The sequence below is a fragment of the Mesoplodon bidens genome (assembly GCF_964165515.1).
Source record: "Mesoplodon bidens genome assembly, chromosome: 13".
NCBI lineage: Eukaryota > Metazoa > Chordata > Mammalia > Artiodactyla > Ziphiidae > Mesoplodon > Mesoplodon bidens.
Window position 1 is genome coordinate 48,299,443 of NC_138169.1, and position 18,331 is coordinate 48,317,773.

Sequence of the window (18,331 nt, forward strand, 5' to 3'; positions counted from 1 at the left end):
TCCTGATATGTAGGAGTGCTTCTAAGGTGCTCAAAGAGTCCATTTGCTTAAGTTCGTAAACATTTCTTTCATATTGTGTTTTCATTTTTTTTTTTTTTTTTTTTTTTTTTTGCTGTATGCGGGCCTCTCACTGTTGTGGCCTCTCCCGTTGTGGAGCACAGGCTCCGGACGCGCAGGCTCAGCAGCCATGGTTCACAGGCCCAGCCACTCCGCGGCATGTGGGATCTTCTTGGACCGGGGCACGAACCCGCGTCCCCTGCATCGGCAGATGGACTCTCAACCACTGCGCCACCAGGGAAGCCCTGTGTTTTCATTATTGATTAGGGAAGTAAAATCTTTTTCATGGTGAAGATCAAATCCACTGTCAACCCAAGCCCTGTATGAATTATGAAGAAAAAGAAGACACACTTTTGAATGAATGAAATTTGAAATAATAAGATTTATATTTCTGTGAATGTTTGCATAAGGTTTGTACTTGGTCACACTTTCAAAGCTACCTTTCATGAATTTTTATCCACTTTTCTTCTTTTTCACCTTGCAAACTTCATAATGCAGATATTGTATCTGCTAATATTATTTGCTGATACAAGAGAGAAAGGTATTTTATATTTTGTCCCTAAATTAGGATCCTATTCCTATATTAGTAATAGTCCCTACTGTAAGCTATTTTAAAAAATCCACTAAAATGTATATAGGACTGTAAAAAAAAAGTCCAGGTTGTCCCCATTCAAACATCGATCAGAGAAAGTGAAATCAGAATCAACTTTCCATTCTAAACCTTTTGGATTTGCTTTATGTAGGAAATGGTCTTCCAGAGTGTTCTTAGTAAGATAGTTGGGTGCTATGGGTAGAAGCAGAAGGAGGCAGGGCTTCTCAAGTGGTAGATACTCAAGAATATGGGCTTGAGAGTCAGGGAATGAGATTTGAAAGGACAGCAAGGCACATACTTTCCAGACCTAGAACTTCTGCAGTTTAATGATTTTTTTTTCTACCTTGAAAGACACTTACAAAGTTGCTTCAGACCTCACAGTCCCAAGGGCAAGACAGAACTTAACTCTGCAGGTCTGTAATGTGACATGCAATTAATGCTCCATGAGCCGTTTGCCAGAAAAGAGTTCAATGGTCATCAGTTAAAACACTGTGATGATAATTTCAATTACTCGCTAATTTCTAGATTTGAGGATCTACTTTATTTTTTAAGTATGATTACATTCCTTTCTGAAGCCTCATATGAGCTGAGAGTGAAAATCTTTGGCACTGGATTATTCAACAGGATCATTCTGCTATAGGAAAACAATAAAAGTAAGGAACAATTGAACAGAAAAATATGATTTTTCAGGAGGGCTGTTTGGCAAGAGAAGCCCATTTTTAAAAGGAATGTACTGGCAAATTAGCCAATAGCTGTCCAAATAATTTATTAGAGACTTTATTACATTTCATCAAGAAGGAATCACTGACGTCATCTTTTAACTGAAGCAGTCAAGTTAAAAAAAAGATGCTTTCAAAGAAACCCAACACGAAGAACTCTAAAAGGCATGCTATTTCATCTCTTTGATTCTTTAGATCAGAATGGCGCCAGCCTGCTTGAACAGCAGTAGGGTGGGTGGGACAGATGTCTCCAGAGGTCTGACAAATTAGGTCACGCTATGAACTTAAACCAAAATTCAGCACATTCCAAAACTTTTGAGGAAGGAGAAATATGAAAGTCAAGTTATACTGTGTCCACTTTGCTTCTTAACTCTGTGTTTGCTTTGGTATAATCACATTGATGAGTGAACTTGCCATAGAAAAAAGACAAACTTCCTAAAGGTAAGGATTGATTAACCTCTCTCTGAGAAACTAGCACAGTGATCTGAATATAGTAAGTCCTTAATAAATTCTTATAGGTGGTGATAAGAATTAATCCACTCAAAACAATAAGATTTCTGTTCCAAATACCATCCCATCTAGTTGACCACATGGAGAGAAAATGGGGGCTATGGAGGGATCAGTTCAGTTGCTATGGGGATCTTTTCTCCTAACTTAATAAATGGCTTGAGATTCACAATTGTTTGAAAAAGTCTTTCGCCCTGGAGTTTTCCAATAGTAAGTTGTTATGCATATTTGTGAGAACACAAAGAGCAGAGTGATCCACCAGAGCTTCTCCTCCTACATTGACTTCTTTTGGAATACTACCATATGTGTCCTGGATTTCACTTTAGAACCAGCTAAGATGAGAAGCAGACACAGAGCTTGACATACCACTTCCAGATCAATCTTCACAGCTCTCTAAGTGAGGTGTAATCACTGTAAATCTTTTTTGCAGCTGATTTATATTGTAATTAAGGCAGAGAAGAAGTACATACAAGGCCAAAAGTGGAAAAGTAGTACCCATTTTTCATGGAAAGTTTTCCACTTATAAGTCAGAGTACAAGAGAGTATTAGAAAAAAAATTACAAGGAACTAGTCATGCTCACTAACATGATATGGGAGAAAGCTAAGTCATCTGTGTTTTAGATTTAAATGTATATATTTCAAGTGATTAAAAAAGCACATGGTAAATTATCTCGCAGCTTATAAAAGCAATATTTCAGCTTCGGTGTTTTTTATTCTTTGTTTTAATCAAATTATCTCCCAAAGCATTTTGACTGAAGTTTATTAACAAGGCAATGCAGCTATTAGTGTTTTGCAGTGCACTCTTGCAAAGTGAAGTAAGAGACATGACTTTTCCTATGCATACCAATCATACCTTTTGAAGGCCTAAAAGAACTAAATATTGCATAGCTGAGTGATTTTGAAGAAAGAAAATTGTTACTTTGTCTTTTTTATGCAATGTTATTAGATTTTTGGCGGGGGAGCATTCATAAGAAACATTATATTGCTAGATTTTAACTGGTATTTCAGATATTAGCAGATTTCCAAAAAAGTAAGTTAGAAATTGAGAGAGACCAAAGAAGCTACAGGCTTTTGTGCTGGGATGGAGGAGATTGGGAGGAGAAACATGAAACTTTGGTGGATAACCAGGATGCCTCCTAGAAAATGTAGTGTGATATTGTTTATATTAACCAGAAAAATAATCATACCTTTGACAGCATACCAAGTGATGAAGAGGAAGTGATGCTTTAATTTTGCATTTAACTTATTAACAGTTTAAAAAGAGGACTTAATCCTAAACCAATATATTCTAAGGGAGGAAAGTTTTCAAGAGAGTCCTCTTCTAGCCAGGTAGGAAAAAAATTCCATGTGAAACCCCACAGAACGAATGATCAAGTTTGTGATCTTCCTAGATTAATGGAAAACAAAATCTTTGTGTAAATATGGGCTCTAAGGCTTTTTTACCTACAATTACACATGAGAAGTAACCTTTCCTCAAATTATTCCTGTAAATAATATTGAATACTACTTCTTTTTCACAAAGAATTCTTCACAAAGAATTTTGTAAAGTAGGAATACGGAAAAGAAACCAAGATGGTGCACTGTGGGTGGGAATGTAAACTGATACAGCCACTATGGAGAATAGTAAGGAGGTTCCTTAAAAAACTAAAAATAGAATTACCGTATGACCCAGCAATCCCACTACTGGGCACATACCCAGAGAAAACCATAATTCAAAAAGGCACATGCACCCCAATGTTCATTGCAGCACTATTTACAACAGCCAGGTCATGGAAGCAACCTAAAAGCTCATCAACAGACGAATGGGTAAAGAAGATGTGGCACATATATACAATGGAGTATTACTCAGCCATTAAAAGGAATGAAGTTGGGTCATTTGTAGAGATGTGGATGGACCTAGAGATGGTCATACAGAGTGAAGTGAGTCAGAAAGAGAAAAACAAATATTGTATATTAACGCATATATGTGGAATCTAGAAAAATGGTACATATGAACCGGTTTGCAAGGCAGAAATAGAGACACAGATGTAGAGAACAAATGTATGGACACCAAAGGGGGAAAGTTTGGGGGTGGTGGTGGTGGTGGTGGGATGAATTGGGAGATTGGGGTTGACATATATACACTAATATGTATAAAATAGATAACTAATAAGAACCTGCTGTATAAAAAATAAATAAAATAAAATTTTAAAAATATGGGGGCATTAAAGTGCAAGTCTCTTTTATTTGAGAATCTAAAAAAATCAAATTGGCTTGATGAGGGCTTTCACTGGGCTCCTCTGAGCACTAGGTTCTGTGGGACTGAGGATGGCACTCTCAGGTTGGTCACCAGGGGCCTTCAAAATAAATAAATAAGTAAATAAGTAAATAAAATTGAATACTACCTTTTTTTTTTCTATTCCCATGTTCATTTAATTAGCATTAATTTAATCCTACATGTGCTTTTCTTCTCAGAGTACGACGTTTTTTTAACTGAGAAAACCCAAAATATTTTGTGGTCAAAAATTTGGTAAACATTAAATATTCTATCCCACTTTTTCAAGAGTTATAAAGCACAAGAGCATACTAGATGATCTCAGATATTCTGAAGTTTTAAAAAAGTGCTTAATGTTTTAATATCCAGCATTTCAGAGATTTATTGTCCACTTGATCTTTTACCTGGTACCATCTACTATGATCCCAAAGGATATATTCTGGGAAAACTATTGGTTGGAAGAAAATAATTAAGTTAAAATGAGACCTTGTGCTTAGATTTCAACCCTTGTAAGGACAGTGTATATTGCCTTTCCCTTTCTTTACTCACTCAACACTTACTTGCATTTGTTATGCCTAAGGCATCCCCTCTGACACAAAGGCAGATATTGTGGTCAGAGGTGGAAAAGTAGCACACATTTTTTCAGGAAAGATTCTTGCCACTACCACTCCCCACCCCCAGCTCTTAAGTCAGAGTACAGAATACAGTTTGGCCTCAAGGAATATGGAAATAACAGTTTACCACAACATAGAATGTGATATGGCCACAGGTAAGTGGTAGTTTTCAGGAGGGAAATGACACACTTCTAGCTGTGAAATCTCATGAAAGGGCTGCCCTGTAAACTAGACCTTGAAAGATGAGGCAGGAGACAGAAAAGCATGGGATCTACTTAAGGACCAATGAATAAGTGTTTCTAGGAATACTAGCTGATAAAACTGAGGGGAGTTCAGTTTGGAGCTGTATTATTGAGGATCTTGAATGGTACACTTAAGGGTTTATTCAAGGGGAAATGGGGTAACTCCCGATATTCATGAACAATGAAATGACAACATCAAGGCTAAATTAGTGAAAGACTATAAGTTCCATATGGGTCAGACATGTGCTTTATCTTGGGTATCACGTGACCTGACATCCATTCATCCATCAATGGACACTTAGGTTGTTTCCATTCTTTGGCTATTTTGAACAACGCTGCAATGAACAGGAGAGTACAGATATTTCCTCAAGATAATGGTTTCATTTCCTTTGGATATGTACTCAGAAATGGGATTGTTGGATCATATGGTAGTTCTATTTTTAATTTCTTAGGAATCTCCATACTGTTTCCATAGTGGCTGTACCATTTTACATTTCCACCAACAGCACACAAGGGTTCCCTTTTCTCTACATTCTCTACAGAATTTGTTATCTGCCTTTTTGGTAATGGATATGCTAACAGGTTGAGGTGATATCTCATTCTGGTTTTGAATTGCAATTCCCTGATGATTAGTGGTGTTAAACATATTTTGATGTACCTGTAGACCATTTATATGTCTTCTCCGGAAAAAATGTCTATTCAGTTCCTTTGCTTATTTTAAATTGGCTTTTTTTTTCTTTTTTCTTTTTTTGCTATTGAGTTGTATGAGTTCCTAGTATATTTTGGATATTAACCCATTATTGGACATGTGGTTTGCAAATGTTTTCTCCTATCCCATAGGTTGCCTTTTCATTTTGTTGATGGTTTCCTTTGCTGTGTAGAAGCCTTTTAGTTTGATGTAGTCCCACTTGTTTAGTTTTTACTTGTATTGCCTTTGCCTTTGATGTCAAACCCAAAAAAATCATTGCCAAGACCAACGTCAAGGAGCTTATCCCCTGTGTTTTCTTCTAGGAGTTTCATGGTTTCAAGTCTTGCATTCAATTCTTCAATTCATTTTCAGTTGATTTTTATGCATGGTATAAGATAGGGGTCCAGTTATACTCTTTTGAATGTGGCCGTCCAGTTTTTCCAGCACTACTGAAGAGACTATCCTTTCCCTATTGTATATTCTTGGCTCCAAAAATTAATTGACCATATATGCATGGGTCTTTGCTCCTCTCTCAATTCTGTTCCATTTATCTATGTGTCTGTTTTTATGCCAATACTATACTGTTTTGATTATAGTAATATTTTTATACCTTTGCAACATAGTTTGAAATCAGGAGGTGTGATCCTTCCATCTTGTTCTTCTTCCTCAAGATTGCTTTAGCTATTCAGGGTCTTCTGTGGTTCCTTACAGATTTTAGAATTGTTTTTTCTATTTCCATGAAAAATGCAATTGGAACTTTGACAGGGATTGCATTGAATCTGTACATCATTTTGGACAGTATGGATATTTTATTTTATTTTTTAAAGAATTTTTGATGTGGACCATTTTTAAAGTCTTTATTGAATTTGTTACAATATTGCTTCTGTTTTATGTTTTGGTATTTTGGTACCAAGGCATTTGGGATCTTAGCTCCCTGAAGAGGGATCGAACCCGCACCCCCTGCATTGGAAGGCAAAGTCTTAACCACTGGACCACCAGGGAAGTCCCTGGATATTTTAATAATAATTCTTTCAATCCATGAACCTGGAACCTCTTTTCATTTATGTCTTCTTCAACTTCTTTCATCAATGTCTTATAGTTTTCAGTATATGGTCACCCCCTTGGTTAAACTTATTCCTAAGTAATTTATTCTTTTTGATGCTAATGGGATTTTGTTAATAGGATTATCTTCTTAATTTCTGTTTCTGAAAGTTCATAGTATATAGGAAACAGCTGATATTTGTATATTGATTTTGTACCCTGAAGCTTGACCGAATTTCTTTATAAGCTTTAACAGTTTTTTGTTTTTTTTCTTTTGGTGGAGTCATTAAGGTTTTTTATATATAGGATCATGTCATGTGCAGAGACAATTTCACTTCTTCATTCCCAATTTGAATGCCTTCTATTTCTTTTTCTTGCTTAATTGCTTTGGCTAGGGCTTTTAGTACTATGTTGAATAAAAATGGTGACAGTGAGCATCCTTGTCTTGTTCCTGATCTTAGAGGAAAAGCTTTCAGTTCTTCACTGTTGAGTATGATCTTAGCTGTGGGCTTATCATATATGAACTTTATTGTGTTGAGGTACATTCAATCTATACCTAATTTTTTGTTGAGAGTTTTTTTTAATCATACATAGATGTTGAAAATTTCAAATGCTTCTTCTGCATCTATTGAGATGATCATATGATTTTTACCCTTTATTTTGTTAATGTAGTGTACCACATGTATTGATTTGTATATGTTGAACCATCTTTGCATCCCAGGGATAAATGCCACTTGGTCATGGTATATAATACTTTTAATGAGTTCTTGGTTTGGGTTTGCTAATGTTTTGTTGAGAATTTTTACATCTATGTAATCAAGAATATTGGACTGTAGTTTTCTTTCATTGCAGTGTCCTTATCTGGTTTTGGTATTTGAGTAATGCTAGTCTCCTAAAATGAATTTGGAAGTATTCCCTCCTCCTCTTTTCTAGAACTGATTGAGAAGGATTGGTATTAATTCTTCTTTAAATGTTTGGTAGAATTCACCACTGAAGATATCTGGTCCTGGACTTTCCTTTGTTGAGAGGTTTTAATTACTGATTCAATATCCTTACTAGTAATGAAACTATTCAGATTTTCTATTTCTTCATGGTTTGGTTTTTGTAGATTGTATGTTTCTAGGAATTTATCCATTTCTTCTAGGCTGTCCAATATGTTGGCATGTAATTTTTCTTAATAGTCTCTTATTAGTATTCTTTGTATTTCTGTGGTATCAGTTGTAATATCTCCTCTTTCATTTCCTATTTTATTTATTTGAGTCTTTTTTTTTTTTTGGTGAGTGAGTGTAGCTAAAGTTTTGTCTAATTTGTTTATCTTTTCAAAAAACCAGCTCTTAATTTCGTTGGTCTTTCCTATTGTCTTTTTAGTCTCTATTTCATTTATTTCTGCTTTGATCTTTGTTATTTCCTTACATCTACTAACTTTAGACTTACTTTACTCATTTTCTAGTTCCTAGAGGTGTAATGTTAGACTGTTTTTGATTAGTTTTTCTTAATGTAGGCATTTATTGATACAAACTTCTCTCTTTGAACTGCTTTTGTTACATCGCATAAATTTTGGTTTGTGTATTTCCACTTTCATTTGTCTCAAGATATTTTTTGACTTCCTTTTTGATTTCTTCTTTGACCCACCAGTTGTTCAGGAGTATGTTGTTTAACCCGCACATATTTGTGAATTTTCCAGTTTTCTTCTTTAATTCTAGTTTCATACCATTGTGGTGGGAAATGATGCTTGATATGATTTCAGTCTTCTTAAATTTGTTAAGACTTGTTTTGTGGCCCAAAATATGACCTATTCTGGAGAATGTTCCTTGTGCGTTTGAGAAGAATGTGTATTTTTGCTGCTGTTGGATAGAATGTATATATCTGTCAGGTCCATCTGGTGTAACATGTATTTGAGTCCAATGTTTCCTTACTGATTTCCTCTGGTTAATCTACCTATTTGCTTTTTTTCTGGAAAAGTTTCTGTATACTGATCCTCAAATTACTCATGCCTTATATGCTCCTTGTGGGCAAAACTTGCATTTGTTCAACTTAACATCTTAGAACCTGGTCCACTGGTTGGTTTATAGGCACTCAATACAGATTTTCTGAATTGAGTTATCATTATTATTATCAAATATAAGTGGGGTAGTATTTTTGTATCTTGGTGTTTTGACTGTTAGTCTTTCTTACAACTGTCTAGTATATTGTTTGCAGGGAAGAAGGCATGACCAATGGCACCTGGAGATGGAAGAGTAGATTGTTTAGAGGAAATCCTTCTTAGAGATGAAGAGTACATGGAAAGCCTGAGCTCTGGACCATCGAATAAAGAGACAAGAAAGTCAGAAATCTGATGCCCTCTAGGTTGACATCCTTTCAACTATTTAGGGAGTAAATGATTGAAACATCCAGATAAAGGTAGTAAGAAAAACACTATTCTTCCTTGGGTGTAGCCTAGGGGAGACATAAACAAGAAGGTTCTTACAGAGCTTATTTGTCATTTGTATATTTTTGTGTGTGTGAATTGTCCATTCAAATATTTTGTCCATTTTTTGTTGGGCATTTATTTACCTAACGTTGAATTTGGAGAGTTTATTTTTTAAATGTATATGCTGGTTACGAGTCCTTATTCAGACATATCCTTTACAAATATTTTCTCTTTGTATGTGGCTTGTCATTTGATTTTTTTAAAATAAAAGTTATTTATTTATTTATTTATTTATTTATTTATGGCTGTGTTGGGTCTTCATTGCTGCATGAGCGCGCTTCCTCTATTTGGGGCAAGCAGGGGCTACTCTTTGTTGTGATGCACGTACTTCTTGTTGTGGTGGCTTCTCTTGTTGCAGAGCACGGACTCTAGGTGTGTGGGCTTCAGTAGTTGTGGCATGCAGGCTCCGTAGTTGTGGCTCACAGGCTCTAGAGCACAGGTTCAGCAGTTGTGGTGCATGGGCTTAATTGCTCTGTGACATGCGGGATCTTCCTGAACCAGGGCTCGAACCCATGTCCCCTGCATGGTAGGCAGATTCTTAACCACTGTGCCACCAGGGAATTCCTTGTCATTTGATTTTAACAGTGTCTTTAGAAGGGCATAAGTTTTGCATTTTGGTGAAATTCAATTTATTATTTTTTTCTTGTCATTTTAGTGTTGTACCTAAGAAATGTTTGCCTATTCCAAGTACACAAAGATTTTTTTCCTATGCTTTCTTCTAGAAGATTTGTAATTTTAGGTTCTATACTTATGTTTATGATTCATGTTGTTAATTTTTGTATATGGTCCAAGGCAAGTATCACATTTCATTTATTTGTATATAGATACGCAATTTTAACAGCACCACTTTTTTTTTTTTTTTTTTTTTTTGGCTGTATGTGGGCCTCTCACTGTTGTGGCCTCTCCCCTTGTGGAGCACAGGCTCCGGACGCCAGGCTCAGCGGCCATGGCTCACGGGCCCAGCCGCTCCACAGCATGTGGGATCTTCCCGAACCGGGGCACGAACCCGTGTCCCCTGCATCGGCAGGCGGACTCTCAACCACTGCGCCACCAGGGAAGCCCCAACAGCACCACTTTTTGAAAAGACTCTTCTTTATTCACTGAATTGTCTTTGCAGCTTTGTAAAAAATCAGTTGTCAATAAATGTGGGTCTATTTTTGTACTTTCTATTCGATTCCATTGATTTATTGGTAAATCTTGATCCAATGCCATGTTGATTTTGATTACTACAGCTTTATATTGAATGTTGAAATCAGGTGCTATAAGTCCTTCAATTGTATTCTTCCTTTACAAAGTTGTTGTATGTCTGCAGAATTTGGATTTAGTGAACTTAAGGTTTTGCATACATAAAAAAACTTGAAAAAACACTCTATACTATCAAATCTTTGAATAAAATTTCAAAATTGCATGAAGAGTATCTTGCAAATTAAAAATCGATATGAGGTTCCATAATTAGAGTTCTTACAAATAATTAATTTATATGTATTACAACTATTAATAACTACATTTCTTGGTTTAAACTTAAATTCCTCAAAGATTATTTACAAATATAATAAAACTCATTTTTGAAATATTATTTGAAGGAATTTAAATTTTAATGGAAGCTTGCATAGTGTCATTGGGACAAACAAATCTTAGCTAAACATATTAGAATTATCTATTACAGGAATAAAAATGCTTTGCGGTATCGCAAGGGTCTAAAAGTATCATTTTCAGAATTATTTCCAGAATATAATGGTTCCTCAGTTCTGAAAGATGTCCATCTAATGTACCTAAAAGCAGCTCTTAATAAAATGATTTACTGTACTTTGTTGTTTTCAGTGCTTATTTTTGCTTTAGCATCCTTGTAAAACAAGGTCATTTTTTTCCTCTTATAGATTTTTGTTGCTTCTACTGTGGGACAGTTGTGTGTCTAAGTACTACAGCTTTATTTGTTTCATCAAAAGAAAAAAAATTGTCTGTGAAACTAGATTTACTAATATCGCCAATAGCAATTGTTCTACAATTCAGTCATCGACTTATTCTTTTTTTTTTTTGGTTAATACCTATGTCAACCTATGCTTGAAGGCACTTTGCTGGTATATAATCTTATTGAAATTATTCTGCCTTGTGGGATAATCTGGGGGTATCATGAGATAATATCCTAACAGTTTAACTGATCACATTAAATATTTTCTGCATCTATCAATTGGCTTAGCTGGTAAAGTCACAGTGGTAAAGGGCTTTAGTCCAAAACTACAGGCTTGATCTATTTAAGCAGTCAGTCATATTTCTTATAGAAAAAAACCATCTCACATCTACAAACTTCATCAATATCTTGGGCCATTTGTCTTGCAAACCAGTCTCTGAGAGCCTTGCCATTGGGCAAACTGTAGCCTATTTTATTTAATAATAATATAAGACAGATATTTATGCCATTCCTGAACTTATCTTTGTTACTCAAAATGATAGTCACCTGGCTCAATAAAAATGATGAAGAGAATGCACTTTTAGAAATATCACATTTAATTCAAAAGATAGAAACCGTTTATAGCTCATACAGATCTAAAACTTTTCTTCTCTTGTAAAACAATGTGGTAACATAATGCATCACTGTTAATTTCTGCAGTCTTGAAATTCTTTCTTCATTGGACTTCCTTATTTTCACTCTCTGAAGTTTTTGTTATTGTACGTTTACTGTAAATAATGAGCTCATGAATAAATGCAGAAAAATGTTTTCTTTACATTTATATTTCTAAAAATGTTAATTCATAAGCTTCCTTTTATGTATTATCTCATGACTTTTTGATTTAACACAATTTCTTGATTCTTTTTCTAGCCTTAAGGGCATACTGGAACCAGGAAAATTAATAAACAAGAGATCACCCAAAGAGTATTTTAAAAAATAAATTGTCCTGTACCTGCCTTAGAAAGTCCACTGCCTCCGGGGCATATCTTTAAAAAAAATAAAAATATTTCTTCAAGTATGGAAAAACTGAATCTGATATTGTTCTTAACATTGCCCTGATCTATTTGTCTATAATTAGTTCAGTATCAGATTATATCCTGGACATTATCTCAGATAATCCTTTGATAAAGCTGCCCCTTTTATTCACCAAATATTTATAGAGAGCCTATTAAAATGATGCCCTCTAAGTGCTCTACAAGGTATAATGCTAAATAAACCATGATGTCGCCCACAAGAATTTTAGGGACTTCTGAAGGAAATATGTGTATATCATATAAACATGTTGTAGGCATATATCACATAAATGCTGTAGGTACATATTTGACATGTATGTCAAGCAACATGCATTCCACATTGTGTTTGGCACTATGGGAATATAAAGCTGAATATGACATTATTTTCTGAGTCTGAATCTATCTGGTGAAAGAAACTCAAGCTGTTAGGATTTAGTAAACAATGTCTATGATAGAGGTATGAAAAACACTATCTTTAGACACACAGAGGCAGGAAAGATATTCACATTCTATGAAATAAGAGAGTTGAGGGTACCAGAGAAAACTGGGAGCTAAAAGACTTCAAAGGAATAGGAAGCAATATCAGACAACACTCAGGAGGGAAAGAGACATATCTATCTTGTTTCCCACTCTATCCCTTTCATCCAACTCTGCAGATGTTCAAAGAATACTAAAGAAAGAAATTAGAACAATCCCTAACACCATACACAAAAATAAACTCAAAAAGGATTGAAGACCTAAATGTAAGGCCAGATACTATTAAACTCTTAGAGGAAAACATAGGCAGAACACTCCATGACATAAATCACAGCAAGATCCTTTTTGACCCACCTCCTAGAGAAATGGAAATAAAAACAAAAATAAACAAATGGGAACTAATGAAACTTAAAAGCTTTTCCACAGAAAAGGAAACCACAAACAAGACAAAAAGACAACCCTCAGAATGGGAGAAAATATTTGCAAATGAAGCAACTGACAAAGGATTAATCTCCAAACTTTACAATCAGTTCATGCAGCTCAATATCAAAAAAACAAACAACCCAATCCACAAATGGGCAGAAGACCTAAATAGACATTTCTCCAAAGAAGATCTACAGATTGCCAACCAACACATGAAAGAATGCTCAACATCACTAATCACTAGAGAAATGCAAATCAAAACTACAATTAGATATCATCTCACACTGGTCAGAATGGCCATCATTAAAAAAATCTAGAAACAATAAATGCTGGAGAGGGTGTGGAGAAAAGGGAATCCTCTTGCACTGCTGGTGGGAATGTAAATTGATACAGCCACTATGGAGAACAGTATGGAGGTTCCTTAAAAAACTACAAATAGAACTACCATACGACCCAGCAATCCCACTACTGGGCATATACCCTGAGAAAACCATAATTCAAAAAGAGTCATGTACCACAATGTTCATTGCAGCTCTATTTACAATAGCCAGGACATGGAAGCAACCTAACTGTCCATCAACAGATGAATGGATAAAGAAGATGTGGCACATATATACAATGGAATATTACTCAGCCATAAAAAGAAATGAAATTGAGTTATTTGTAGTGAGGTGGATGGGCCTAGAGTCTGTCATATAGAGTGAAGTAAGTCATAAAGAGAAAAACAAATAACATATGCTAACACATACATATGGAATCTAAGAAGAAAAAAAAAGGTCATGAAGAATCTAGGGGCAAGATGGGAATAAAGACACAGACCTACAAGAGAATGGACTTGAGGATATGGGGAGGGGGAAGGTAAGCTGGGATAAAGTGAGGGAGTGGCATGGACAGATATACACTACCAAATGTAAAATAGATAGCTAGTGGGAAGCAGCCACATAGCACAGGGAGATCAGCTCAGTGCTTTGTGACCACCTAGAAGGGTGGGATAGGGAAGGTGGGAGGGAGGGAGATGCAAGAGGGAAGAGATATGGGGATATATGTATATGTATAACTGATTCACTTTGTTATAAAGCAGAAACTAACACACCATTTTAAAGCATTATACTACAATAAAGATGTTAAAAAAAAAGAAAGAAGAAAAGAAGGAATGGTGGAGGATGGAGAAATCAGAATTCATGGAGAGGTAAGAGAGATATGTATGTTGCAAATCAAGTGTCACATCTAGTTAAAGAAAAGTCTTGTTTTTGCACTCTTTCCTTTTTTTTTGCTGTACAATATATCCTTGTAGCTTATTTAATTTTTAAATTTAATTTTTATTTTATATTGGAATATAGTTGATTTACAATGTTGTGTTAATTTCAGGTGTACAGCAAAATGATACAGTTATACATATATATATATTCATTCTTTTTCAGATTCTTTTCCCATATAGGTTATTACAGAATATTGAATAGAGTTCCCTGTGCTATACAGTAGGTCCTTGTTGATTATTTTGTATATATTTATATTTATATTTACATTTATAGTAGTGTGTACATGTTAACCCCAAACTCCTTATTTATTCTTCCCCCTACCTTTCCCCTTTGGTAACCATAAGTTTGTTTTGAAGTTTGTGAGTTTGTTACTGTTTGTAAATAAATTCATTCATATCATTTTTTTTAAGATTCCACATATAAGTGATATCATATGATATTTGTCTTTGTCTGACTTGCTTCACTTAGTATGGTAATCTCTAGGCCCATCCATGTTGTTGCAAATGGCATTATTTCATTCTTTATTATGGCTGAGTAACATTCCATTGTGTATATATACCACATCTTCTTTATCCATTCTTCTGTTGATGGACATTTAGGTTGCTTTATTATCTCTTAAATACCTTCTATCTCTAATGACATCACATTACTTAGGCCACTAGCTGTCCGAACAGAACCCCTGCAAGAGCGTCCCAGTCAGTCTCCTTACCTCTAGTCAGGAAACCTCTATTCTATTGCCCCCTTCACTAACCACTTACCTTCTACTTTCCATATATCAGCCTAAGAAATCTTTCTAAGACTCAGATGCTTTACATCTCCTTCTCTTTATACACATCAATCCCCACTCCCCTCCTTCCACCCAAAATCTTCAGGATAAAGTCCAAGCTTGTTTTCATGGCACACAACTACCTGCAAGATCTAGCTTCTGCCTCCTTCTCTATACCCCTCTGTAGCTATAGCCCAGTTGCATGCTATGCAAGTCATACGGAAATGTTTAATTTCAGTAATGTGCAAGCTTCCTTCATATCTAGTCTTAGTACTTTGTCTTTTGTCTGGAAAGCCTTCTCACCTCTGTCTTTCACCCTGCCATTGCATTTATCACACTATACTGACATTGCTTCTTAACTTGTCTTCTCTACTATGGACTGGATTTTTCTTAAGATCAGGAACTGAATCTGGTTCATCTTTATATCTACAATGGCTACACAGATATTTGATAAATACTTATTGAATTAATGAAAATATACTATTTTTTCATACACACACAGATAAATGTATATATAGATTCTCCCAGGTCTTTGCAGGTCTCATCATTTTCAGGATTTTTAGAAACAACTTTTCTTTCTGGAACTTGGTAAACTGATTATCTAATTTCACTCAGCCCTTACAATTTGTGTCATTTGAATTTGCTGATTGCTTTCTGCTCATTTTCTTAGTGTTCCATAATGCCTTTTGGTCAACAAGAAGTTGTATAAGTTTTCATTATCTCAAGGTATTCAGTAATAGGTGCTATTTAACTACAAATACAGTCTTTATTCTCTTTTCTAATAAAAGGCTTATATTACCATTTTTTCCCTGAGTATCTTTCTTTGATCCATTTGCTAGCTATCAGAGTCCATTCTTTCTTCATTTATTAGCTGGTCTAGTTTCTCTCCTGATGTATGTTTAAAAGGTCTTTTATTTATTTGCTTATATCTAGTAGTAATTTACACATATTTTCCCTTTTGTTTTGCCTGAAAAGTGGCTGAGATTTATCCTTGTGCTTTGTTTTTTAATTTCTACATTTTTTAAATAAGAAAGATCAAGGAACAATCATGAATATTTCTGTTTAATAAAGCCAGATTTGAGGGAGAGGACTTTAAAGGCTCAGGTGTTGGCCATCCATATATTTCTTTTCATGCATAATATTTATATGTATGCATGGTAAGTTTAAACGCATTTTGGTGGGGTGTTTTTTTTTTTGAAAATTCTAAACTAGTATACACATTTAATTCAAACTCAGAAATACAGCATAAAATGTTTTATGTAGTAATGATTTAAGTATGGATAATATGTCACATTGAATAATACAGTTGAACAACCACTTAGCTTAACAGATGCCATGACTGTGGCATGTTTTCCATAATAAGTCAATAAGATATAAGATCAAATGCATAAACTTCAGGTTTATCACAGAAAAATCATTTGCTTCTTCTTCTCTCTAATAATAAAACAACTAAAATTACTGCTCTAAATTAGTGGCCTTGGGAAGTCTTCAAGAAAAATAACCACACATTGTGTATAGTACGATGCTAACGTTTCAGGTTAAATCTGCATATTAAAATTCCAAGCTAAATTTTCAAATACATAATCTCAGCGTTTTTGTTAATTGGTACTTTCTTATTTTTTTTTTCCTAACCCGTATTCTCCTCCTCCTTCTCCTTGGATGGATGGCATGCTCCACTCCAGGCGAACCCAGGCATTTGCTAACATACTTACCTTTGTTCCTCTGGTTTTCTCTTTATTTGTTAACTTCTTCAAAGTTCATCCAATTTTATGGCTTCACAATCTGACCATGAAACTTGTTGTTACAGTCTTTCTTAGGCAACTATCTCCTGATCAGTAGTTGAGTTGCTCAGAGGACATCTCCATATGGGTCCCTCTCTCTTATTAAGCTATGCATAATCTAAACGGGGCTCTTCATTTCCTTTGAAGTAAGGGCCCTATCATTCTCCTTTCTTGTTATTTTGGTTAACCTTAGCTCCAGGGCTTAGAATCATTTTGTTGTTGTTGTTTTAGTAGGTCAGTGAAATCATGCCCCGGAAATGTCCACCATTTATCTTCTTCTATTTCCTTTGCTGCTACCGTAGTACAGGTTCTCACAATAGTTGACTTACTTTTTTTTTTTTTTTTTTTTTGAGATACGCGGGCCTCTCACTGCTGTGGCCTCCCCCGTTGTGGAGCACAGGCTCCGGACGCGCAGGTCCAGCAGCCACGGCTCACGGGCCCAGCCGCTCCATGGCATGTGGGATCTTCTCGTACCAGGGCATGAACCTGTATCCCCTGCATCGGCAGGCGGACTCTCAACCACTGCGCCACCAGGGAAGCACTGACCTACATTTTTATAGTAGCTTCTTGGCTCCATTTCCCCAAATTTTTTCACTGACAAATCTAGATGAGTAAGCTTTCTAAGATGTCACTTGTGTACTGTCTCTTAAAATGTCTATTCAGTGTTAGCTGCATCCAATTTTCTCCTTTGCCTAACTTTCATTGTCTTCCACAACAGATCCACATTATGAATGCACCGCTCTCCTTCTCTGTCTCTGTCTCTCTCTCCTGCATGTTTCACCTGCCACAGTATGGACTGGGCATCAGAAAATATGGGGTCTAAACCTGGCTCCACCACGTACATGCTGTGTCCCAGAGATGGTTCATTTAGGCTCTTTGAGTTAATTTATCTGTAAAACAGGCATAATGAAATCCTCCTTTCCAGGGTTATTTGTGATATTCAAATGAAAATAAACACAAATTTAAAACATAAAAGTGCTATAGAAACATGAGCTAATGCAATGATGTTGGATCACTATCCACCGGCAGATGCTGTCTGCATTGATACAGTGCAGCTTCCTCTGTTTCTTCACAAAAAGACTGTAGAATAATAACTACTAACACAACATTGTAAGACAAAATAACCCGTTATTCATAATGTTTGAAAGAGTTTTTTTCCTATGTTAAATTTATAAAATAAAGAGAAGTTTACAAAGGACATGAGAAAGATTTTCTGTAGGATCATTGTTATTTAGAATCTGGCAGGATAGATGTTTCTAATGAAGAAAGGAAAGCTAAGAGGGAAGGGAAGAGATGAGATAAGAAAAAGAAGCAGTTTGATACAGTAACAATAACATTTTATAATCCAACATCACCCCTGGTTTTGACTTTTGAATGAATCAGCTGGCTGAGAACTTTCTGATCCAAAACAGAGAAAGATGCCAGCTGGCAACTCTAGAGACTAAATGCAGAGATCCTCCTAGTTCTATAAAAAGGTTTC

General features: G+C 35.5%; 1 protein-coding gene across 1 annotated transcript in view; it reads right to left on the reverse strand.

The window, feature by feature from the left end:
• The window catches only part of CCDC178 (coiled-coil domain containing 178), a gene marked incomplete at both ends in the record, with an annotated part of 393,288 nt that overhangs the window by 2,053 nt on the left and 372,904 nt on the right, over positions 1 to 18,331 (reverse strand). Inside the window, one exon of the mRNA XM_081252141.1 lies at positions 1,211 to 1,283. Within this exon, the coding sequence (XP_081108267.1) occupies positions 1,211 to 1,283 (73 nt within the window). The remainder of the gene's footprint in view (positions 1 to 1,210; positions 1,284 to 18,331) is intronic.